The 26,559-nt window shown below is 43.9% G+C and overlaps 1 protein-coding gene across 8 annotated transcripts in view; it reads right to left on the reverse strand.

Moving 5' to 3' along the window:
- Positions 1 to 26,559, reverse strand: part of DIS3L2 (DIS3 like 3'-5' exoribonuclease 2) — a 374,176-nt gene that overhangs the window by 92,516 nt on the left and 255,101 nt on the right. For 6 of the 8 annotated variants that reach the window (XM_067740219.1, XM_067740218.1, XM_067740221.1 and 3 more), the window contains exons 11-12: positions 23,457 to 23,569; positions 4,762 to 4,869 (exon numbers count right to left, since the gene is read on the reverse strand). In XM_067740219.1, coding sequence (XP_067596320.1) covers positions 4,762 to 4,869; positions 23,457 to 23,569 — 221 coding nt within the window. Of the gene's footprint in view, positions 1 to 4,761; positions 4,870 to 23,160; positions 23,250 to 23,456; positions 23,570 to 26,559 lie in introns of all 8 variants that reach the window. The other 2 variants (XR_010944177.1, XR_010944176.1) reach the window with 1 other exon arrangement.

The raw sequence follows: 26,559 nt of genomic DNA on the forward strand, positions 1-26,559 counted from the left end.
ATTTATTTAATTTATGTTTTTATTTTTGGCTGCGTTGGGTCTTCATTGCGGTGCATGGGCTTTCTCTAGTTGTGGCGAGTGGGGGCTACTCCTCGCTGCGGTGCGCAGGCTTCTCACCGTGGTGGCTTCTCTTGCTGTGAAGCATGGGCTCTAGGCTCGCGGCCTTTGGCACCTGTGGCACGCGGGCTCAGTAGCTGTGCCTCGCGGGGTCTAGAGCGCAGGCTCAGTAGTTGTGGCGCACAGGCTTAGCTGCTCCGTGGTATGTGGGGTCTTCCCGGACCAGGGCTTGAACCCGTGTCCCCTGCATTGGCAGGTGGATTCTTAACCACTGCACCACCAGGGAAGCCGTGTTATTTACTTTTCATACTTGTATATAATCTGCTTGATTACTGCTTGATTTTTCAGTTTTAGGCATTATTCACAAACTTTTCACTATAGAAGAAGAGAATTTACTTTTCTTTCCACATACACTCCCTTCCCCCAACCAAACCCAGATAACCATTCCAGGCCCTCAATCCTCCCAATAAAGTTACATCATAACTATGAGATTTAACTATTACAACTATGTAAATACTAAGCATTACTTTTCTTTCCTCATAACTTTTTATTTTCACCGAAACTAACAACTGTCTTTTTTTAATTTGGTTGGTTTTTTGGTATACTCTGTATATTAATCCACCTCAAGTTTTCCATCAATTGTCTGAAGCAGTGGTTCTCGAAGTATGGTCTGTGGACTCGTGGGGATCCATTCAGGGATCCGTGAGGTCAAAACTATTTTCGTAATAATACTAGTAGGCATTATTTGCCCTTTTCCATGTGTTGACATTTATACGGATGGTACAGAAGCACTGGTGGGGAAAACTGTTAATGCCTTGGCATGAATCAGGCAACGGCAACAGGTGGTGGCAGTGGTCAGGGTCTCGTCACCAGCTCATACTCGCAGGAAAGAGAAAACCTAGTTCACCTAAGAATGTTCTTGGGCTTCCCTGGTGGCGCAGTGGTTGAGAGTCCGCCTGCCGATGCAGGGGACACGGGTTCATGCCCCGGTCTGGGAAGATCCCACATGCCGCGGGGCGGCTGGGCCCGTGAGCCATGGCCGCTGAGCCTGCGCGTCCGGAGCCTGTGCTCCGCAACGGGAGGGGCCACAACAGTGAGAGGCCCGCGTACCGCAAAAAAAAAAAAAAAAAAAAAAAAAAGAACGTTCTTGATGAAGCGGTAAAAGTTAATACTTTTATTATGGCTCAACCCTTGAGTACTTGTCTTTTTCACTTACGCAGCATGTCAAAGTACAGTGGTTGTCTTGAGGAAAAGCACTTAACTTTGAGTTGTGAGCTGAACTGACCGCCGTTTTTACAGATCATCACTGTTACTTGGAGGAACAAGTGACACACGACGGTTATCTGGCACTTCAAGAAAAACAACTAACATTATTGATTGCCAATGATAAAATTCAAGCTTTTACAAAAATCAGAATTTTGAAAACCTTGTATCTGACACATGATACACGTTTTCTAATATTTAAAGACTTGTTTAGGGTCTGTAGTGATATTAATAAATATGATTTTTAATATCATATAATGAAATGTGTCCACATTAAGAAAATCAGACTAATAAGCCAATATTTTCTGAATGACTTAAATTTCTAAATACATGATAAAAAACCATGCATGGGTAAAAGGTCCATTCAAAGTGTGAAACAGACCAATAGATTTTAATGTAATCCAGTAAAAAAGTTCAGTTGATATTGTATTAGTCTGCTAGGGCTGCCATAACAAAATACCGCAGATTGGGTGGCTTAAACAATTTATTTCTCACAGTTCTGGAGGCCAAGAAGTCCAAGATCAAGACGCCAGCCAACTCAATATCTGGTGAGCGCTCTCTCCCTGGCTTGCAGAGATGGTCACCTTCTGACCTGCTCCAATCTGAACCCCCGTCTTCTGCATCTGCGTAGAGCTGATACCCTGGGAACTTTCTTCACCATCGTCTAGGTCAGGTGTCAACAAATTATGGTCTGTGGGCCAAATCCAGCCTGCCACGTGTTTTTAAGTAAAGTTTTAGTGGGACGCAGCATTCTCATTATTTATGTATTGTCTTCTTTCGTGCTACAATGGCGGAGTTGAGTAGCTGTAATAGACCAAATGGCGTATAAAACCAAAAATATTTACTAACTGGTCCTTTACAGGAAAAGTTTGGTGACTTGCAATCTAGGTGATTCTTTCACTTCTTTACTGTACTAGTTGATTTGTTTCCTGAATCCCACGTCTTCCTCCTTCCTGATTTACTCTTTTTGGTGAAGTACATCTTCTGGTAGCTTCCTGAGAAAGGGTATATGAGATGTACCTTTTTTTGGAGAACTTGCATGTCTGAAAACGTCCTTTCCTGCTCTCACATTTTATTGATGGCTTAGCTGGGTACAGCATTTTAGCATGGAAGTCACAGTCTTTCAGAAATTAGAGAGCTTTGCTTCACTGTCATCTAGTCTCTAGGGTTATAACAGAAAAGTCTTAAGTTATTTTGAATTTGGATCTCCTGTATGTGACTCTTTTTTTCCTTCTTAGAAGCCTATAGGATCTTTTCTTTGTCCTCGGTGTTCTGAAATTTTATGACAATGTGGCTTGGAGATGGTGCGTCTCCATCACTGTGCTGGGCAGCGGGCTCTTTCTGTCTGGAAAGTCACATCCTGCAGTAATGGGGCATTTCCCTGAATGATTCTGTTCATCATTTCTTCTCCCTCTTTTTCTCTGTTCCCTATTTCTGGAATGTTCATTGAACAGATGGATGTCTTGGACTGGTCCTCTACTTTTCTTGTCTTTTCTATCATATTCTGGGACAATTCTTCAACTTTATCTTCCAATCTGAACCTTGAGTCTTCTTTATTTCTTCTATCATGTTTTTAATTTCATGCTGTTAATTTAATTCAATTAAAAAAGAGCTCCTTTTCCCCCCTTCCGAATGTTTCTTTTTGAAAGTGCCTAGATCTTGTAATACACATACTTTCTTTAAAAAAGAAATTCTCTGAGGATATAAAAAAATAGTTTCTTCTCCTTGTTTTGTTCTAGTTGCTCTCCTGTTTGGTTTTGCTATTTCACGTTCGAGGCTTTCCTCTTGGTTGTCTCTTTATATAGGACAGTGAAATGTTAAAAGACTGATTTTTAGTGAAATCCTAAAAATCTCTGCTTGGGTGGGTGGAGCTCATTGTCTGCAAGCTTTATTGTAGGGAAATACAGCTGAGCTGTTGGTTGGGAAATCCTTGAGGTTATTAGCTTTAAATCTTCTTTACCGCTCAGATTCCTCAGAGAAAGATTTTCCTATCTTTGGACTCAAGGGTATAGGCTTGGCTACTAGAATTCTGAGGTTGGCTGGGAAAAGAAAGCTGGGACTCTTAATGTTCGGCCAGTATTCAACGTGCCAGCAGCATTCACTCAACCTCCCCAAGGGGGCCACTACCACAACTGTGTTTGGCGTCCCCTAGTTCAGACAGCCTTTCCTTTATCCTGTCCCAAGGATAAATTGCTGGTCTTCTACTACGTTATGGAAGGGGCAATCTTTTTAAATAAATTTTCAACCAATACAGTTAGTCTCTCCTTCCCCCACCTCTTCCCCCACTTTACAGAGTTACCTGCTGCTGTCCATTTCTGAACTTCTTTAGGATCCTGCTGTGTAAACTGGGTTGTTTCTTGGCTTTCTCGGGCGTTGGCTCAGGACTCAGCTTTCTCAGGACTGCTAAGTCAGTTACCACTCATCCATCTGCTTCTCAGCTTCCAAATTTTTGTTGCTGTTGTCTCCTCTCCCATTCTCTTTGTCCTTGTGGGTTTATGTTTTTTTTAAAAAAATCTCTTCACTGTTGTTTTAGTGAGGTTTTGGGAGGGAATGAAAGTAAATGTGGGTATTTGATCCTCCATCTTTATTTGGAACCTCTTTATAATTAAATATCTTTTTTTTAACTTCCATTTAATATTACAGCATAAACTTTTCCCATGTTCTTACACAGCCTTTGTAACAACTTTAGTAATTGTACAACATTCCACTGAGTCGCTACCATAGCTTACCCAATCATTACCCTATTTTCAGAAGTTCAGAGTTGTTTCTGTTTTGCGGGGGGGACTAGCGTTTTCTGGAGTCACCTTTCATTTATCTGTCTCATTTATTCCCTGTATTTAGGGAATGGCCGCTGACATTATTCTCCTCTCTCTTATCAGTCCATGGTTTCATCACCTTGTGTCTTGATTACAGCACTACCTTGTGCAAATTTCATTCATCTTCAACCAGCACAATGACGCAGCACTAATCTTTCTAAAATGTCACCTTTCTCATGACACTTCAGAGGAAACCTAACACCTACAATTCATTTGCAACTGGCATTTGTGGGTCCCCATGGTTTGAGTCCACCTCACCTATTCAAACTCACCACCCTTTCCCCAAATGTCCTCCTTCACACAATGGCCTGCTCTCCTAACCACAGCCCAGGCCCATCCACACGGCCAATGCCAGCCACACGCACCTTCATGTACACCCTCTCCTGCAAGAGGCCTCCCCCACGTGACTCTGCTTACGCTCTTTCTTCCTTCACATGATACACTGAAAACTGCTGAGGCTCAGCCTTCTACATGGACTGAGAGCTCCTCCCCTATGTTCTCCTCTCTGGCACTGCCCCTACACTGCCCTCATCCTACCACCATGGGGCTCCAGCCCAGCACCAGAAGCACAGTGTTGCTGAACAGGGACTCACTGAATGGAACGGACACGCATGTAAGTTGTTACCTTGCCCTTCGGAGTTAGCGTCCAGATCACGGAGAAGGTGAGCTTGTCGGTCATGGGGTTGAGGCTGCACAGTTCCTCACACAGCAGCCTGGGAAGCATGGGGACAACCTGCAAGCAGAGAACAGGCCATGAGCAGCTTTTTCCAATCTGCAGGAGCTAACCACAGGCTCAGAAGCAGCCCGGGGGGCAGAGCTTTGGTGAACAGCTGGAGCTTCCAGAGTGAGCTGAACAGGGAGGAAACTCTTTTCCCTGAAGATACAGCAGAAAGACCACACCATCTGATAACCTTCCATAAGCCTTTAGGGTCAAATGGGATGTGAATGTGAAAGGTGAGAAGAACTGGTAATGGAGGGAAAAATACATGGGAGCAAATGAAAAATAACTAAACACTAAAACAAAAAAATATTATAAAAACAACTATGCACTAAAACTAAAGCTCTAGACTCAAGAATGACTTGTACTTGTGGATATAACTATCCCAGATAACTGTACACTTAAGAACCCAATGTCTTACATTTAAGTCTTTAACTCATTTTGAGTTAATTTCTGTGCATGTTGTAAGTAAGGGGTCCAGTTTCATCCTTTTGCACGTGGCTATGCAGTTTTCTCAACACCATTTATTTATTTATTTTGTGGTACATGGGTCTCTCACTGCTGTGGCCTCTGCCATTGTGGAGTACAGGCTCCGGACATGCAAGCTCAGCGGCCATGGCTGACGGGCCCAGCCGCTCCGCGACATGTGGGATCTTCCCGGACTGGGGCACGAACCCGTGTCCCCTGCATTGGCAGGTGGACGGACTCTCAACCACTGCGCCACCAGGGAAGCCCCAACACCATTTATTGAAGAGACAATTCTTTCCCCATCTTGGCACCTTGTCAAAGATTAGTTTGCCATACATACATGGGTTTACTTCTGGGCTGTCTATTCTGTTCCATTAGTCTATGTGTCTGTTTTCATGCTAATGTGTTGATTATTACAGCTTTGTAATCGAGTTTGAAATCAGAAGTGCTGATGCCTCCAGTTTTGTTCTTCTTTCTCAAGATTGCTTTGGCTATTGAGGGTCTTTTGTGAATTTTAGGAGAGTTTTTTCTATTTCTGTGAAAAATGCTATTGGAATTTTTATAGGGATTACACTGAATCTATAGATCACTTTGGGTCGTATGGGCAATTAAATGATATTAATTCTTCCAATCCAATAACACAGGGTATCTTCCTACTTATTTGTGTCCTCATCAATTTTCTCATCAATGTCTTAAAGTTTTCAATGTATAGGTATTTTACCTCCTTGGTTAAATTCCCAAGTATTTTATTGTTTTTGATGCTTTTGTGAGTGTGACTGCTTTCTTAATTTCTATATCACCTCTCACCTGTTAGGATGGCTATTATCAAAAAGATAAGAGCTAAACATTAGTGAGGATGTGCAGAAAAGGGAACCCTTGTACATTATTGGGGGGAATGTAAATTGGTACAGCCATTATGGAAAACAGTACTGGTGTATATCCAAAAGAAATGGAATTGGTACTTTGAGGAGATATCTGCACTCCCATGTTCACTGCAGCATTATTCGCAAGAGCCAAGACATGGAAACAGCCTAAGTGCCTGTTGACAGTTGAATGGATAAAGAAAATGTGATACACACACACACACACACACACACACACGCACACACACTGAAATATTATTCAGCCATAAAAAGAAGGAAATCCTGCCATTTGTGACAACATGGATGAACCTGGAGGGCATTATGCTAAGTGACACAAGCCTGACAGAGAAACACAAATGCTGTATGTATCACTTATGTGTGCAATCTTTTATTAAAAAAAAAGCTGATTTCATAGAAACAGAGAGTAGAACGGTAGTTGCCAGGGGCTGGGGAGAGGGAAAAATGGGAAGGTGGAGGTCAAATTCTTTTACATACTTTAATTTATAAGATGAATAATGTCTGAGGATCTAAGGTACAGCATGAGACTGTAGTTAATAACAGGGTATTGTATAACTGAAATTTGCTGAGGTAAATCTCAAGCATTCTAACCACAGACACAATAAAGAGTTAACTATGTGAGGTGATGGACGTGTTAATTATCTTGATCATGGCAATCATTTCACAATGTACATGTATATCAAATCATCACATCATACACTCTAAAATTACACAATTGTATTTGCCAATGATTCCTCAATAAAGCTGGGGAAAATAAAAGAACCCAAGGGCTGAGTGTAAACTTGTGACATGGTTTCATCAGACTGAAATTGCTGAATCAATGCTTCAGTAATTGAAAATACCACAACTGACCAAATCACATGTTGCAACGTTAACAGAATACTCCGATAAAACATCACTGATTTGGGGGGGAGGGGAATTGCCGAAGGTAGTGAAAGTTACAAACTTCCAGTTATAAGATAAATAAATACTAGGGATGTAATGTGCAACGTGATACATATAATGAACACTGCATTATCTATGAAAGCTGTTAAGAGAGTAAATCCTAAGAGTTCTCGTCACAGGAAGGAAATATGTTTTCTATTTCTTTAATGCTGTACCTGTATGAGATGACGGATGTTCACTAAACGTACTGTGATAATCATTTCATAATATGTGTAAGTCAAATCATTAGGCTGTACACCTTGAACTTAGTTCGATATTTCAATTATATCAATATCTCAATAAAACTGGAAGAAAAAATAATCACTGAAAGATTCACAAATCCAGATTCCCTAGATGAACACTGTGGTCAACTAGTCACTCATTTTGCAGTTTTTAAGCCCAAATTATTTCTTCCTTTTATTGATTTTCTATTCCATTATAAACTGATTCAATGGTATACTCTCTTAAATTAAAAAAAAAAAAAAGGAAATCCTCTTCAACTTATTTTCAAATCATGACTTATAGCTATCCTGGAATGTTAATTTGTTTACTCTAAAATTCCAAAGACAAAATGAGAAAATCTACCTGGATGTCCTGAAGCTACTTCAGGCTCCCTCCCTCCTACCTTTAAATCTATTCCTTCTTCCATGTTTTTCTTGATTAATGGCATCATCATTCACTCCCACCTCCCAAACTAAAAACGGCAGCATTAACAGACATTTATCCAACGCACCTACTGTGGACCTCCTGGATCTGCAGTGTCAAGCAACACTTTCTAACACTCTGCTAAGTAATTTTGAAGTAACAGAGCAGCAACTATGCACTAGCTGAGGTAAAGTTAGCTAGTTACGTTTCTTTATCAGCAAAAACAAAACAAACCCCAGTGATGTCCTACTCCGTGTGAGGTATCTGGACTTGTATTCTGTTTCAGCACAGTAAATAACCTTTGGCACTGAAAAGTAAATTCTAGAACTCACAGTCCACACCAGTAACAAACAGCTAATAATTATATGGTATTACTTGGCATTATTCTGACGGATGCTGTATCTTTTATATGGAAAACCTAATGACTACCTGAAGACTTCTGGTAACAGCTTTTATAAGGCAACTACTTTTGAAAAATTTTTCTTGCCATTGCTTTTGCATCGTTTGTTCAGATGACACTATATTCTCTGTTAACTTATTTAATGAGTATTCAAATGGGTTCTAAATATTTAACATTTTCTTGCATGTATCAAGTGTTTTACAAAGTAATACATATTTACCTGCATAAACATACTGTACGAAATGGAGACTTTTTTTTTTTTTTTTTTTTTTTTTGCAGTTCGTGGGCCTCTCACTGTTGTGGCCTCTCCTGTTGCGGAGCACAGGCTCCAGACGCGCAGGCTCAGCGGCCATGGCTCACGGGCCCAGCCACTCCGCGGCATGTGGGATCTTCCCGGACCGGGGCACGAACCCGTGTCCCCTGCATCAGCAGGTGGACTCTCAACCACTGCGCCACCAGGGAAGCTCGAGAAAATTTTAATACCATGATTGAACTGTAAAGATTTCACATTATTTCAGCCTTTGGACTAGGCTATGGACTGAACTCTGTCCCTCCCCCACCCCCCAAATTCCTACGATGAAGCCCTAACCCTCAATGTGACTGTATTTGGAGGTGGGGTCTTTTGGTGGTAATTAAGGTTAAATGAGGTCATAAGGGTATGGCCCTGATCTGATAAATAGAGAGATAACTCCCCCCTCCCTGCCCTGCACACACACACAAAAGGTCACGTGAGGACACAGCCCTCTACATGCCAGGAAGAGAGTCCTCACTAGGAACTGAATTGGCCAGCACCTTCATCTGGGACTTCTAGCCTCCAGAACTGTGAAAAAAAACAATGTCTGTTATTTAAACTGCCCAGTCTATGGTATATTGTATGACAGCCCAAGCTGAATAAGACAGAATAAACTGAGTTTGTGGGGTGTGCCTTGTTGGATTCTTCTCTGGGCTGCATTGTCAGATAATTATACCAACTGCATTTCGGTAGCAGGTTGCTCTTGCCTTGCATGCCTGTAGTCCAGGGCTTAGTACCTTTTTTTACAGATAGCATTTCTTCTAAGGGTTCAAGGCAGTATCTTATTTTCAATCATAAAGCTGAACATCTGAGAATGTAACATATTTCCTGACTTCATGTTTTAGTGTTTGTGCAAAGAAAGTCATTGCAACTAAATGTGGTACCCTGGACTCAACCCTGGAACGGAAAGATAATTGGTGGAAAAACTGGTGAAATCCAAATAAAGTATGGATTGGTTAATAGCAATGTTCCAATGTCAACTTCTTAGTTCTGACAAACGTACCATGGTAATGCAAGATGCGAGCAAGGGGGAGAGCTGGGTGTGTGGTATATGGCACCTCTCTGTACCATCTTTGCAAGATTTCTGTAAATTTAAATTTATTTTAAAATAAAAGAGCTTATTAAAAAGAAAGTCCCTGTTCTCATTACCTGATCTCATAACTGTTATACATTTAAATATGGAAGACCTTTATGTTAATGAAATACAACCTGATCTATTTTTACATATTGGAGTTTGGGGTTAAGATTTTATTTGCAAAAAAGGCCTTTACCACTAAAAAGAAAAAAGAAAAGTCTAAAGACCATGAACCAAAAGGGTGAGACCCAGACTCATCAGCAGCACATCTCAGGAAAAACAGCAAAGGCTTTGAAGCCAGGCAGACTTGGGGGGTCTAATCCTGGGCTCACCATTTCCTGTGCAACTTGGGGAACCTAGTATAATTCTCTGAGTCTTGGTTCTCTTATTAGTAAAACAATATTGAAGATGCTCAATAAAAGTCAGCTCACTGGCCACGCCATGGTCTGCCAGGTCCTTTGGTCCCCTGGCTCAGACTTCCCTTCAGCCTTTGCCCTGGGGCCCCCATGCAGTAACCAGAGCCACCCAGGCCTGCTTGCTGCTCCAGTTCATGCACATGTTGTTCTCTCTTCCTGGAGCACCTTTCTGGATGTTTTGCCAGCTTTGTACATCGTTTAAGATTCAGCTCATCAGCATCTCTGAAACACTTACCCGGATTCCCCTGGCTGGAGCACTCCCTGCGTTTTGTATACTTCCTCCCCAGGGCCCCTGCTCTCTCAAAAAGGACTTGAGGCAGTCCTGAACAGTCACTCACTGCATCCTCCCTGCTCTCTCATGTAAGAGCGTCTACAGCTCCTACACTCACCCTAACTGCTTCTTTATGTGCCTCTCTTCTCCACTAGACCATGCTATCTTCAGGAATGAGGACTGTTTCTCTCTATCCACCACTTGACACACAGCAAGCACTTCTGGTTTACAAACGAATGGCTGACTTTCACCCAGAATACAAATCACCTATTTATTCTGTTTACTGTTTATTCCATCACATAAAACATTCTATGAAATATTGATACACGGTAGACTCCTATTTAAACATCTTTACATAAGAATTTCACAGGCAGCTAGTATTTTAAGTACAAGATAAACGGTTTTGGCTATTCTATCCTAAAACCATTGGTACACTCAGCTGCTGCCCAGGTTATAAACATTGCTTGATATCCTGTGTCTTACACAGAAGGAAACATTTTAATATTCACACTGCAATGGTCAGATGCCAAAGAACCCAAGTGCTCATGAAAAAGCTAAACATTAAAACTTTTGGGGTAGTATAATTATGCCTAATTTTTAAAGGGCATTCCTTTTAATAATCTTTCACTAGATCTTGGGGTAGGATTCAGACGGAATTCCGAGAAAACAGTCTTTATCTTTATATCCACATAGTTTTGTAAATAGACTGCTATTTCTCAAAAGAAAAGGAGTGAAGATGTTATAATTACATTTGTGGTTTGGCATGTCAGGGCCTCTCATGAATTGGGCCTGATTTCTGCCAGTGTCACTGGGACTGTGCCCCGTGACACATGGCACTTGTGTCAAGTCCAGTCCACAGCACAGCAGGGATCCCTGTGGGAAGGGGACTGGAGGGACAAACAGCCACTCTCCATAAGCTGCTTCCTCAAATATGAGCTCTGTTATTTCAGGGAGACCCACCTAGGCAACAGCATAGTGGTCCCCGCACCCTCATCAGCTACGTGAGATCTGCCACGGTACCTGGAGAGACTCCGAGGCAGGGTCCTAAGTGCAGAACACAATGTATAACTGGGAAAGAGCAGCAGGGTCTCTCCGGCAGTTGAGAAACTGCTGGCCATCACCGGCGTCGTGCAAATGCTTACGTGCTCCCCAAGCCCCTGATAGCTCTCCCCAGTCATGGCTTTTCTGGCCCGCAACTCAGCTTCACTACTCAGTGTGGACCACGTGGAGAGTTCCTTCCAAGTTCTCAAACTCCCTCACTTTCCAGCTCTGCATACTCCACAATCGCTCTTACAATCTGCCTTTCCTGCTTTTGCAAGTCATGGCTGAGCCGTGATGGAGAAAATCACCGGACGGTGTGGAGGAGGATGACTCCCCTCCCTGCTGCACCCCATCAGCTCCCCAGTCCTGTAGGTTCTGCATTCTAAATCTCTCAAATGAGTCTTTTCCTCTCCCTCTTCCACTGTTCAAGTGTGGACATCTTCGTCTCTCATCCTAAGTCCCCTAAACCAGCAGCACAGTTCTAGAGTTGAAATTATTCTGGTTAAGGTTTCCTTATTATTCTGCAGACTTTCGCATCTTCTTACTAAATTCCACCCGACGACAATCTGCAATCCCATTTATATTAGGACACGTTGCCTTTATCTTCCCCAATATTTGATGAGCTGAATTCAGTAATTTGATTTTTGGCATGTCCTGTTAATGAAGAAAGGCCCAAACGTCTTCAATAAGGCCAAGGGGTCTCAAGAGGAAGTCGGCAGAGGGCCTGCAGACCCCATCTCCAAGGAGACAGCAGAGATGCCAGTGGGAAGCTAAGGTCTCCCAGGTGCCTAGCCCTGTTCCTTGTCACGTGATATGATTGGGAGGGGATGCAATCTGGGGGCAAATGTGAACGCTCCTTGTTCAGGATGTCCATTCTGGCCCCAGACTGAAGACATCTATTACTCTAGTTCTCCTGGGGTCTCCAGCTGGACACCACCATATTGGTCTACTCTCCTAAGATTCTGTGAGCAAAGGTCCATGTCTGCTTTGGGGTGGTCACTCACAGCCTCGAGGGGCCATGACTGAGGGAAAGGGCCCTGATACTGATAACAATTTTCCTACCTCTGGCCTCACTATTCTTCAGCCACACAGTTGCTAAGGTGATTTTCTATCTTAGTCAAAGAATGTGATGTCACTTCTCTACTTGACCTCAGGATGAAACCCAAGCTCCTTAGCCTGCCGCCCCAGGCCTCTCTTTGCAACTTCATCTCTTGTCTCCCCCTGCAGCTCAGACCCCAGCAATTCCAAACTACATACTGTTCCTTGGAAGTTCCATGCTTTTTCTAGCCTCTGCCTGGAATGCCCTCTCCACCTACTTTTGTCTACCTAGAAATTTTCTACTCAAAATTTGAAACACTGCTCAAAAATCAATTGCTTTGTGAAGGCTTTCTGACTCTTGCAGAAGATCCTCTTCCACCACCAATCCAGGCAGGTACAACTTCTCTCTCCTCTGTGATGCGTCCTCACCTCGGAGCACTTCTGTAACTACAAGTAGGCCAGTGTGTAGTAATTGTTACATGCCCGCCTCCCCTGGCTTCTCCAGGGCAAGATCAGCACCTGTCTCATCTTTATAGACCAGGCACCTGGCACACAGCCAGTACTCAATAAATGCCAACTGGATGAAGACTGGTGGCACTTTAGTAACAGAAAAGGAAAGGGGCTTAAAGGGTGCTAAGTCTTCTTATGCATGTCTCGGGGCCAGAATCAAAGTTGGGTGAGGACAGAGCTTAAAAGCTGTCATGGAAAACAAGGACACTGATGATAGGACACTGCCTTTCTAAGCATTCTGGATTCGGGCTTAGGAGAACTGAGAGAAACTGATCATTTAGGTAAATTGCCCAAGGCAGCTGGGTGGGGGTACCAACAGGACTAAAATCTTATGTTAGCCTCAGAGAGCAGAAACATCTGCTAAAGCCACAGCGGGTGAGCTGGCCAAGTTCAGCAACAGGTTAGCCAGGACAGCCCTGTGACCAGCGGAAAGGGCCACAGAGGGGGAGAGATCAATTATCTAGGCGAAAAGGAACAGGAGGGAATAGCAACGACATGGGGGCTGTAACAGCTCAAGGCGGCCAGACGTCAACAACCCACTGGGGGTTCTCTAGTGCCAGGAGGGGCTGCAGGGACCCCTCCTGCCCCTTTCTGCCCAGGTCTTTGCTGGCTCCCAAACCTCCCTCACACCCTCAGTGCCCACTGGCTGTCAGAGCCCGAGACCTTGGGGAGTTTTGCTCCGGGTCTCTGAGGACTTTGAGGTTTTAACAATAAGGTACACTCAGCTAGCTCCCCACTCACATGCTGAAACAACTTAAAGGAAGGAGATAATCCATTTGCCAGCCAACATCTCTGTTTAAAGAGTTTTCTCTTTCATATCAACCCTTCCATGAATTCCAAATTTGATCAATTCTTTGCTACACAGTTTGACATTAACAAAACATCAACACTCTGACAACATGCTGGGGTCATAAAGGAACATCTTAAAACTCTTTGGACTCCACATTAAGACGGGCTTCCAATCCCAATCTTTGATCTCTATTATAAAGCAGTACCAATAAAATATCGTAGAGATTTATGGGCAAACTTTCATTTGAGCTGTTTCACACCTAAAATAACACGAGTGCTTGGGCCAATAGGCAGAAAATTTAGGTTTAGGTTTCAGCTGTTTACGTTTTCTCTTACTTTTAAAACTTATTCACTTATTTTTTAAAAATTACCTTAAATTTAACAATTACATTGTATTTTCCTCTCAGAGAAGATAGCTTGGAAATGTTAACTGGCTAGATGTCGTGTCCTTCTGAGGACAGGCCTAAATGCAGGCAGACAGCTGTCCCCTATCCTGACAGCTATCTACCTTTTGTCAAAAAGAAAGAGTGTTTTTCCACAGGATTTAAATGGACAATATATAAATTTATCTTTTCTCCTGAGTACACCCTATTGTTAATAAGAGTAACCAAATACGTATTAGTTTGAGTAAAATCCCAACAAAAAGAATTTCATTTAAAAGACAGTATGAGGATTGTAAAGCAATTATACGCCAATAAAGATGTTAAAAAATACATAAATAAAAGACAGTATGAGGATTGTAAAGCAATTATACGCCAATAAAGATGTTAAAAAATACATAAATAAAAGACAGTATGATGATTGTAAAGCAATTATACGCCAATAAAGATGTTAAAAAATACATAAATAAAAGACAGTATGAGGATTGTAAAGCAATTATACGCCAATAAAGATGTTAAAAAATACATAAATAAAAGACAGTATGATGGTATTTGGACAGTAAGATGGTATTTCGACCCAAGATCTGTTTCACTGTATACTGTACTAATCTATGGGATAATTTCCCAAGTCAAGCTTAGATTGTAATTCTGACATCAGACACTTACAAGTCAGTGACATTGAATGAAAAGAAACTGGTGCCACATTCCCTGTAGATGGGAACTCAACCGGCATCCCCACCCCCATCCCCCGACACACACACTCCCGCCCTCATCTGATGAAGTTGGGAGAAATGATTCCGCCAAACAAGACAGAACCCGGAGGAGGGGAAAGCAGCTCATCCAGCTTTCAAGAAGACTTTTACAGGCAAAGTAAAGTGCAAACAGCAGAAAAGTTCCTGGACACTGTCCTTTAAGAAACACAAATGAGTAGTAAGAAAGGTCAGAGTAGTGGTTCAAAGGAATCAGAATGCACAGCTGCTGCTGCCCAAGGCTGTGGGCTGGCGCCATTCACTCGTGCCAAGCTGGGGGCAGTGCCGGGCAGCAGGAGCCTGGAGCCGCTCGGGAGCATAGGGGCCCTTCCTCCACTCAGCTCCCCATTTCCAGAGCTTAAGAGTCCCAACTCTGCATTCCCAAAGAGAAATTCTAGAACTATGACAATCACGAAACCAAAGGAAGGAGAAGAGCAAAGGAAACAGGCTTACTTATTTAACCCAATTTTATTTTTCTCATTTTCTGAATTTGAAACATAATTCCTGGCTATAAAAGGAGAGTGCGGAGCTAGATAAGAGAAAGCCACCTGCTCTGAAGAGAAACCTCGAATTGTGCCGAAACTTTCTTAAATATTTGAATCTGTATGGGGAGAACGCTTCACATTTATTCACTTTATGTGGTCTGATTGCTACTCCTATTGCTCTTCCCATTATAACGTTACAGTTTTTGTAGATAAAAGGGATTTTAAAGTCTTATCCCCCTTCCCTAAGAGGCCCTGGGCCAAAGGCTGGATTTAGCCAACTGCATTTTGGGGCAGGAGGTGTGGATGGGATGTCTCCAACCTGAGGTTATGTGAAGCGTAGTCAGTGTACAAATATCAGAGCTGTGCTCTCTGGAGGGCCAAGCTATGAGCGAGGTACCTATGAGTACTATGAGGGCCAAGCTATGAGTGAGGATTTTGATGTGGCTCCTTTGCCTGATGAGGCTGGTTATATATACTGAAAGGAGCCAGAGTGGAGGAAAAGTCACTCCCCAAAAAGCTTCAAAATAAAAACATATTTTTATTTAAGTATTATACATACACACACACACACACACACACACACACACACACACACACACACACACACACACACGTCATAAAGGAAAAGCTTGATGCATTCTCACAAACTGAACACTGGTGTCATCAGTGCCCAGATCAAGAATCATTAGAAGTTCCCCTACCAGATGGGCCCTTCCCGCCCCCCCCCCCATCCTGACTTCTAGCTTTGCTTGTTTTGGAACTTTATATAAATGGACTCATACAGTGTTTACTCTTGTGTCTGGTTTCCTTCACCATTATGTTTGTGTGTGGAGCTGTCATTTCTTCATTCTCGTTGTATTGCATCCCACTGAGTGAACATACCACAAATTATTTGTTCATCCTATAGCTGACGGTATTGAATAGCTTCTAGTTTTTTGGCTACTTTGCATAGTGTTGCAATGAACATTCTTACACATTCCTTTTGTAACACATGCATGCATTTCTGTTAGGTATATACCCAGAAGCAGAAATGCTGGGCCACAAAGTGTGTACATACATTCAACTTTAAAAGACACTGCCTGTCTTACTATGTTCAGACTGCTATAATAAAACTATCATAGACTGGGTGGTTTAAACAACACACACTTATTTCTCAGTGTTCTGGGGTTTGGAAACCCAAGATCAAGGTGATGGCAGATTCAGTGTCTAGAGAGGGCCCGTTTCCTGGTTCACAGATGGTGCCTTCCTGCAGTATCCTCACATGGTGATGAGAGTGCTCTCTGGGGTCTCTTTTATATGGGCACTAATCCCATTCATGAGGGCTCCACCCTTGACCTAATCACCTCCCAAAGGCCCTGCCTCCTAAGATCATCACATTAGGGGTTAGGATTTCAAGATATGAATTTGAGGGGGACACAAACATTCAGCCCATAACACTATCAAACAGTTTTCCAAAGTGGTTGTACCAATTTGCCTTCCCCGCAGCAGTGAGAGTTCCCACTATTCCACATCCTCGTGGATACTTGGTGTTATCTGTCTTTATTTAAAAAAAATATTTGTTTGTTTGTTTGGCTGTGCTGGGTCTTAGTTGCGGCACGCGGGAACTTTGTTGCCGCATGTGGGATCTTTTTTTTTTTTAGTTGCGGCATGTGGGATCTTTAGCTGCAGCATGCAGGATCTTTTAGTTGCAGCATGCAGGATCTTTTTGTTTTGTTTTGTTTTTAGTCATGGCATGTGGGATCTACTTCCCTGACCAGGGATTGAACCCAGGCCCCCTGCATTAGGAGCATGGAGTCTTAACCACTGGACCACCAGGGAAGTCCCTAAATGTCTTTATTTTAGCTATCCTGTGGGTTGTGCAGACTTCTGAGGTGGGAGCTGGGTTCTCTTTCTCACACCTTTCCTAGTAGAGTAAATGCCAATTAGCTGTGACATTCCCAGGTATCGCAAGCTAGAAGATACTTGGGCTCCCTGCCTCAGGCTGTCCATCAAGTGTTGGTAAGGTGGATACAATGTGGAGGAGCAGACATAGTTGGCAGGAAGCCACTGAGGGGGGTGAAGTTGGCAGGCCAGGGATTCAGTGACCGTTGGCACTTCCAAAGACCCAGAGTATTGGTACTAACAGACGGTTTGTGTGTACTGAAGAGGAGAGTCAAACAGCATCTTCCATATGAATGTCTTATGAGACCCAGGCTTGACTGACATAGTCCTTATTCCCATTCTTGGCCTATCAGAAATGCAAGATCCTCCTAAGTAACTCATGGTTCCTTAGGTACTCGCTGGCTACGCCATGCTACGGAAGCTCAGAAGTTGAGGCTACAGTTACTATGAATGAGGATATTAAACAAATGAGTGGAGACAACTGTGGACAAGGAATGCCATCAGTAGAAAGGGGTGTAACAGTAACAATAATTCTTCTAGTCCCAGGTTAACAGGTCTTGTCTGGTTGTGAGTGAAGGTTAGGTGGATATGAACTTGAAAAATGTTGAACAGGCCCTGCAAAAATATAAACACAAACTAAAGGCCAGCACTGTCCATATGGATAACAATGGAATGGTGATGGCTTCAGCTTCATGGCCATGGGAGGGGAGGTTAGGGAGGAAGCCTCATGTGCTGATGTTCAGTGATATGTGTGGGTAACACGTTTGTGCTGCATTCCCTTAAGCCATGTATATCCGCCCACAGCTTGGGCACAGGTGCCGTAGACATTGTGAGGGATGGGGGTCAAACAGAAGTTCTTAACGCAGCATTTAGGTTTGAACAGGTCACAGAGGCCAGATAGGGGCATAGTTGCTCTGAAACAAGCTAAGTCATTGGGGTAGATGACTGCTCAGATGAGGATAAAGCTTTCCATTCTTATTGAGAGATGACTGAAAGTTCTGGACCTTTTAGGTATCACTGTGCACAGAGGTCACCTATCACTGGTAACACCCTGTTAATTATAACTGGGTTTGGATGATCATGCAGCTTCTGACCCAGAATTTCTCAGCTTAATAATCAACTCCATCTCCCTCTCCTCCTGTATTCTCATTTCTGGAGTGGCCGAAAATACCTACACGGTGGTTCTGAGCACCCAGTGTAAATGGCAGGCAAAGCTGAACCCCTGAAGAAAGCAGATGTCCAATTCTCGGGGAGCAGGTGGAGCTCTAGGGGTTTGATTACATGTTCTAGGCTGCAGTGATCCAGAAAGTACTGTTATGGGGCAGGGGAGAGGAGGTGCTAGGTTTCCCTGGGGAGGGCCTCCACTGGATTGAACAGATGATAGCTCTGGCTCCCATTTGGGACAATGCACATCAGAGCCAGCACTCTCTGGAGAGGGAGTAGAGGCTTCCAGACAGGACAACCTCCACCATGGGGTTGAGGACATCACTGTCAACCAATGGCTGACCAAGATGGTGGAGCCAAACTTGGGCCAGAGGCCACAGGATCCCCAGCCCCTAAAGGACATGGCTGCAGTCAAGGCCTAGAAGAGTCCCATTCTCCCCCTGCCTTTAAAATAAAAAAAATAAAAAAAAAGACTTTATTTTTTTAGAGCTGTTTTAGGTTTACAGCAAAATTGAGCAGAAGTTACAGAGATTTCCCATATCCCCCCCGCCCCCCACCCTATGCACAGTCCCATTATCAACATTCCTACCAGAGTGGTCCATTTGTTATAACTAATGAATCTGCACTGACATATCATTATCACCCGAAGTCCATAGTTTACATTAGGGGTCATTCTTGGTGTTTCACATTCTATGAATTTGGACAAATGTATAATGAGAAGTACCTACCATTATAGTACCATAGAGAGTAGTTTCACTTCCTAAAAATCCTCTGTGCCCTACTTACTCATCCCTCCCTCTCTGCTAGTCCCTGGCGGTTGCTGATCTTTTCACTGCCTTCATAATTTTCACTTTTCTAGAAAGTCATATAGTTGGGATCTTACAGTATGTAGCCTTTGAAGATTGGCTTCTTTCACTTAATAATTTATATTTAAGGTTCCTATGGAGGAACCATGTCTTTTCATGGCTTGATAGTTGGTTTCTTTTTAGTGCCAAATAATATTCCATTGTTTGGAGGTACCACAGTTTATCCATTCACCTACTGATGGACATTTTGGAGGTTGCTTCCAAATTTTAGAAAATAAGAATAAAGCTGGGCTTCCCTGGTGGCGCAGTAGTTGAGAGTCCGCCTGCCGATGCAGGGGACATGAGTTCGTGCCCCAGTCCGGGAAGATCCCACATGCCGTGGAGCGGCTGGGCCCATGAGCCGTGGCCGCTGAGCCTGCGCGTCCGGAGCCTGTGCTCCGCAACGGGAGAGGCCACAACAGTGAGAGGCCTGCGTACCGCAAAAAAAAAAAAAAAAAAAAAAAAAAGAATAACGCTGTTATAAACACCCATGTGCAGATTTTTGCATGGACATACATTTTGAACTCCTTCGGGGTGAAAACAAAGAGTGCAATTACTAGATCATATGGTAAAAATATGTTTAGTTTTATAAGAAACTGCCAAACTCTCTTCCAAACTGGCTGCACCATTTTGCATTGTCATAAGCAATGAATGCGTTCCAGTTGCTCCACATCTTTACCAGCATTTGGTGCTGTCAGTGTTCTGGACTTTGGCCAGTCTAATAGGAGTGTAGTAGCATCATTACTATTTTAGTTTACATTCCTCTAATGACATATGATGTGGAGCATCTTTGCATACGTTTATTTGCCATCTGTATACCTTCTTTGGTGAAATATCTATTAAGGTCTTTTGCCTGTTCTCAAATGGGTTGCTCATTTCTTTATTGTTGAATTTTAAGAGTACTCTGTACATTTTGGCTCATAGTCCTTTATCAGATGTGTCTTTTGCAAATTTCCCCAAGTCTATGGCTTATCTTTTCATTCTCTTGACAGTGTCTTTTGCAGAGCATAAATTTTTAATTTTAATTAAGTCCAGATTATCAATTCTTTCTTTCATAGATTGTGCCTTTGGTGTTGTATCTAAAAGGTCATTGCTGGACTTCCCTGGTGGCGCAGTGGTTAAGAATCGCCTGCCAATGCAGGGGACACGGGTTCGATCCCTGGTCTGGGAAGATCCCACATGCCGTGGAGCAGCTAAGCCCATGCGCCACAACTACTGAGCCCACGCACCACAACTACTGAAGCTTGCCCACCCTAGAGCCCGTGCACTGCAACTACTGAGCCCATGTGCTGCAACTACTGAAGCCCTCATGCCTAGAGCCCGTGCTCTGCAACAAGAGAAGCCACTGCAATGAGAAGTCCGCACACTGCAATGAAGAGTAGCCCCTGCTTGCCACAACTAGAGAAAGACTGCACGCTGCGATGAAGACCCAATGCAGCCAAAAATAAGTAAACGTAAAATAAATAAATAAAATAAATAAATAAATAGTCATTGCCAAACCAAGGGCATCTAAAATTTCTCCAATGTTATCTTCTAGGAGTTTTATAGTTTTACATTTCACATTGAGGTCTGTGATTCGTTTTGAGTTAATTTTTGTCTCTTCCCTTCTGAGAGGTTAGTTATTGGGGTGGACAGGTTGGAAACGTGAGAGGAACTTGGTAAATGCTAGAAATCCTAGGAACTTTTGGACTGTCCTGGAAGACTTCTGTTCTAGAACTGCCAACACCTTTGTGGGCACCACATAGGCACTTTGCTGGAAATGGAGTCCAGGGGTTCTAGAACATACCCCTCCTGAGGCCGGCATGAAGACTGCTGGTGTAAGTGGTCCAGGACCATGTATGTAAGTGGGGGAGTAATGGATCTGTACAAGGCAGGGTTGGGGAAATGAATGATGATTCCACTGTGCAGCAACCCTTCTGTTCAGTAGAGATTCTGTGCTTTTATTGCTAGCAGACGGCTGGGCCACTCAAAGGCCAAATGACATGGTCTGTTGGACCTGGCAGAGGTATGTATGGAAGTCCATCTTCCACATGTCACACATGCCGCCAGGTATGGCTGAGGTGCCAGGAGTCCTAATACTGTGCCTCAGAGGACAGCAACAGAAGGTCTTGGGTTTATGGAATGGGTGAAAACCTTAGATGATGGCCGTGTTGAAGCTGTGGTAGTTCTGGCAGAAGTGGGCTCCACAGGCAAGAGGGAGAGGCTAAGAAACCCTTGACAGAAGTTGGTGCCTCTATTTGTAGAGAGCCTTGGTTTCAGACTTGGAATGAAATTATGCCGTAACAGTTGGGTGAACTTACAAGCCTTGGGCCCCAGGCCAATCATGCATTTGGAATATGGTTCCTCTGTCTTTGTGTCTGAATAGACCCCTGGCAGATGGTATATTCCAGGAAATGATGTGATGGGGAGGTGGTAGGTATGGCGGTGGTGCCACAGGGTCATCCAGGAGAACCGATGTGAAGTAGTCAGTGACCGTTTTCAGATCTCTAGCTAGGAAAAGAAAACAGCCCAGGAGAACACTGCCTCTTAAAAAGATCTGCTACCACCCTTAGCATTGCCAAGATGACACTAGTCTTTCCCTACGGCCATGGCCCAGTCATAAAAGCATGGAGTCAGGTTCCTGGGACTCTAGGGGTGGGGCGTTTTCAGAGTGAGCAGCACACAGACCCCCCCAGTGGCCTCCTTGCCAGGGTCTAGACAGCACGTCCACAAAAGGGCCAGTGCATACCGGAAACCAGCAGGAAGCGGGGATGCGTGTGCTCAGGAGCATGAGCTTCCCAAGCCCCTGTTTGGAAGGGGTGGAAGTGAAGAGAGGCCAGCGATAACTAAGAGCAGGGGAATGCTGTCCTGCAGATGTGTCTCAGTGCTGTGCCAAGATCTGCAGGTTCATAAAGGTCAGGGGCTCGGAGAACCGCCTTTCCAGGGCCTCTCCAGGATCCCTATGCTGCTGGTGTTCTCAAACCTACAGCCTGGCACCCCACGAGATACTTCCATCCGGAGCAGGCAGCAGGCTGAATTTTCCCAGAAGTTAGAGAGGGAGGACCCCAAAGTACAGTGGCCTCCCAGGACATGCTGCGAGTGAGGGCAGTGCTCAGAGCCTGGCTTTTCCTCTGCCAGCTGTGTGGGCACACAGGCGTGCTGGCAGTGGGAGCTGCCAATCAGAGCAGGCAGTGGAGGGAGACTGGGTAGCTGTCTCCTTTCTCTAGGTGATGACGTTTGGAAGTTCCCAGAATGGAGCAGGTTTGGCACCTGGGCTGCTTTCTCGCCCCTGAGAGACGGGGCCAGGTGGAGGGCTCCCAGCTGCCAGAAGGCCATGGGATACGTGGGTAGACGGAGGGGATACAGCCCTCACCTAAGTGCAGTCAAAGTGCAAACATCAGAAGTCATGTCCAAGGGCATGGGAGGAGGGAAGGGTCAAGCCAGTTGTATGTAGCAATCCAAAACTGGATCACCGGGTTCAAGGAAGTTAGGAGGTGAAAGTCATGATACAGTCAGTGATGTAAGATGAGCCAAATGAGCAGATGAACAGACTGTCAAATGGAGGCGGGAGAAGCCTGGAGAGGAATTCATGAGCTTCAGTGGGGGAATAACTCAGGTGTGGTCTTTTATTCACCACCAGGCCTAGGGCAGCGCCTGGCGCTCATCATTAAGTACTTGTCAAAGGAGGTCTAGAGAGACTCGGTGACTTACCAAGAGAGGCAACATCAGGACTAAGAGGAAAAGCCCAGACTTGGCTCCCTTTGCTTCTGCACCTCTGGGATGTACCAGGTTACCTTGTAAGGGGCAGGTCAAGAGCAGATCAGCCCCCACTCTTTACACCAGAGTTCGAAACTTTTTCTTAAAAGGCCACTAGTAAATTTTCATTCCATTCTCCTACAGTAGTGTGACGTCACCTCAGACATTACGTAAATGAACGGGTGTGACTGTATGGCAATAAGACTTTACAAAAACTGTGACCGGTGTGGGCCGAGTTTGCTGAGCCCCACTTTGGAACAACAGTTTGAAAGTCCCTCGTTTCTTTCTGAAGCTGACCAGTTGTCTGAGCTACTTACATGGCAGGGCCAGTCTGAAGGCCTGAGATGAGTGCCTGTGTCCTGCCTTGAGAACGCCTCAGTCTGGCTCCTCTTGGACATACAAGGGCCTAACGGGAAAACATACAATAACCGAGGGCAAACACTTTTCCGGGGAAAACCATTTTTTAAAGATCTCATTAGATGTGAGAAAAGATGTTCAGACAAGATTGCTGTCCCTCATGGATGTTTTTAAGGAGAAACAAACAAACAAACAAAGGAAGATGATTAAATAGAAGCACATCTTTCAATCCAAGAAACTGGAAACTAATTTTTACCTTCTGAACCAAGTAGACACTTGTAGCTCTCTCAGCAGCCACTTTATCCAGACTGGATCCCTCAGGAACAAAGTAACTGACGTCAGCAATGTGAACTCCCACTTCAAAGTTGCCTGTAGATGCACAAGAAGGTTGATCAGCCTGGAATGGAAGGCAAGGGCAATCCCTCCTGGGAATCCATCCGGAGAAGGCATGTCCCTCCCAGAGGTCACAGGGCTTGGAGTACAGGCTGCCATTTTCAGGCTGGCCCGGTGCGCCACCTACCCACTGAGGTGTGCGCTATATTTACTTTCCTCATTGTACTGCCAACAGATGATGAGATTTTTATCCCATTAACCATTAACCATTTTTATCCCATTAATCATTTATCACATTAACCATTTTTACAAATGTCTACCATTTCTAAAGGCTTCTTGTCTTTGAGTAAACATCAGTAGACTTGTAAAAGAAGACTCATTTTGGATGACGAACAAATCCTTACAGCTCACTAGAAGGAGTTAATGCCTAAATCCTGCAGCCCCTGCCCCTGAAAGCACTGCCGTTCCTGTCTACCCCGGCCACAGCCTTTCCTCGGCCCCATGGCTGGCCTTCCTACCTTGATTCCACCCCCTCCCACTTAGCCCTCCACACTGTTGCTAACACCCCTCTCGTACCCATGCGTCTGCTGATGTCGCTCCTTAGCCTGTTACTCGTGCCCTTGCCCGGGCTCGCCTCAGTCCACCTCGCCAGCCTTATGGCTCATCCTCCACATCCTCTCCATGCAGCTGTCATGGGAAACTGCTTTCCATTCCCAGAACGTATCTTACCTCATCCCATTCAGATGCTTGCTTGGCTCATGCTTTTTCTTACGCTTGGGATAATAATCACAACAGGATCTGCCCATCAAAATCCTTCCTACCTTATAAGGGTCAACTGAAAGAGAATCCCAGGACAAGAAGAGATTCTCTGCCCTCTGTTAAAGCACCTAATCCATAACTGAAGATGCTTCTCGTCGTCTTCTCTTCAGAGCTTTCATCACTAACAGATATCACAGCACATCTTTATTGGCTCATGTGTTTACTGTCTGCCCCTACAGTGCAGGCTCCAGTAAGGCAGGGCCTTTTGTGTCAAGTCCACTGTTGTAGGCCCAGTGCCTAGAAGAATGCCTGACACACCATAGGCACTCAATGTTTGTTGAGTGAACGAATCAACAATTTGTTTGCCTACTGTGGTAAAAGACCTACTTTTTTTCCATTTTAGAATTGCCCTTTCCCTTCCTGGTGTAGTTGTTTTTTCAACAGACCCCGTCTTCTCTCTGAGTTCTACCAGAGACATGGTCAGATGACTCAGGCTGGTAGAATCATACCTAAAGTGGGCTTGGTGGCTGGTTAGGTTATACATTTAAGATTTCCTCTTGAACATCCCATCAATCATCTATCAGATGGAGTATATGTGATTATATGCACACAAAAATGCATATAATGGACAGAATATGGAAAAGAGTACACATGTGAAATGGCATATAGTTTGCAGAGGGGAAGCATAATGGGCAGACAGAAGCACACTGATGACACAAGCACAAAGGTGAACCTGCTGACAATTTAAGTATGTGCTTGATGGAATTCCGTTATACTCCATTCCTGTTCATAGTGATTGGTCTAGGCACAGGCATGTGACTCAAGTATCAAGAGATCTATTCTGAGCCTGTTTTCAGGGATTGATACAGGCTTCAGAAAAGAGGGTCTCTCTCCCAGGACCCTAGACAATAAGTCTGGAGCTGCCAAGGAAACATTTTTGCCACATAATCATGCGAATATAGAAAATAATAGGTCTAAGAAATAAAGGGAGGATCATGATGACCTCATTTGAACTCCAGGATCCAGCTGAACTTGAATTCTCACTAAAAGAATCCTGACTGATTCCCAAGTTGACTCAGAAAGAGTTACTGACACGTCACCACTCTTTCCTCTGGTTACCTGGATAATCAGTCTTAAGGTATCTCACATTTTAGCCTCAAATTTTGTAGCCATTTATTGTCCTCCTATTCCTTCTTCACTGGGAGATGATTCTTCCCTGTTTTTAAAATGGAAAAATGTTTAAACTTGGGGCGGTTAAAATAAAAGGTTCAGGGATGGAAAAGAATTTAAGATTCCCCACTCTCATCTGTCTCACACTCCTACAGGGCAGCATTGGGTTTCTCCACCCAGTCCTGTAACACTAATACATTAGGGAAAACCCAAGTCCATCAAAGAAATACTGGCTGCTATGGGATAACAGAATAGACTTATTTCCCACAGAGGAGAGGGCTGTCTGGAAAGCTGAGGAAAACCAGCGTGGCTCAAAGTTCAGCTGCCTCATCATGTGAGCCATGCAGCTGTGTTGCTGGGTCACTGGGAGCAGTGAAACCTGCCCCGCAATGATCGAGGAACTCAACCCTAACAGAATTCGGCCAAGCGTCTCAGACGGCTCAACAACTCCCAGTTTTGATATTACAAGTATCTAAAGCCAACACTTGGAGAAGGTAAAATAAAGTGTCTTCTTCTGAAGTCAGAATTATCATGCATGAGCCCAACAGGTAAATATTGACCAAAGGACAAGAGAAGGATTATTACGTCATGATATAAACCATAATTTTAAATTCAGTCTGTGTGTTGTTACTACACATGAACTTTCTGTCCTTAGTCAAAATTGACAAACTGACAAAGAGTTCATTACAGGAGATAAAACATGAAGGGGGCCAATCCAAACATATTTGAGAGGCTTAAATTTCAGAATTCCCAGAAGAGCCTCTAAAACCAGCAAAGAGAAGCGCTCTTATTCTCTCCTTCGGACCTTTTTTATGGAAACCCTAAGTAAATATTTTATTACATATATTTACATAATGTGAACTTGTGGAACTCCTGAGGTAGTGGCACTGAAGTTTTTATTCTATGAAAGAGAAAATATAAATCCAAAAGGTTATGTAGTAAACGCTGCCAAAACACCCAGGACCCGTTTGATGTTTGAAATGCGCTGTGTCTGCCATAGAAAATTATACTTCGAACATTTACATTAAAAAATATTCATCTACTGGGGTTAAGGTGAGTCCTGCGAGTTCTGAAGAGCTGGGGAAGCACAGGAAGGA

The sequence above is a fragment of the Pseudorca crassidens genome, chromosome 6 (assembly GCF_039906515.1).
Source record: "Pseudorca crassidens isolate mPseCra1 chromosome 6, mPseCra1.hap1, whole genome shotgun sequence".
NCBI classification, from domain to species: domain Eukaryota; kingdom Metazoa; phylum Chordata; class Mammalia; order Artiodactyla; family Delphinidae; genus Pseudorca; species Pseudorca crassidens.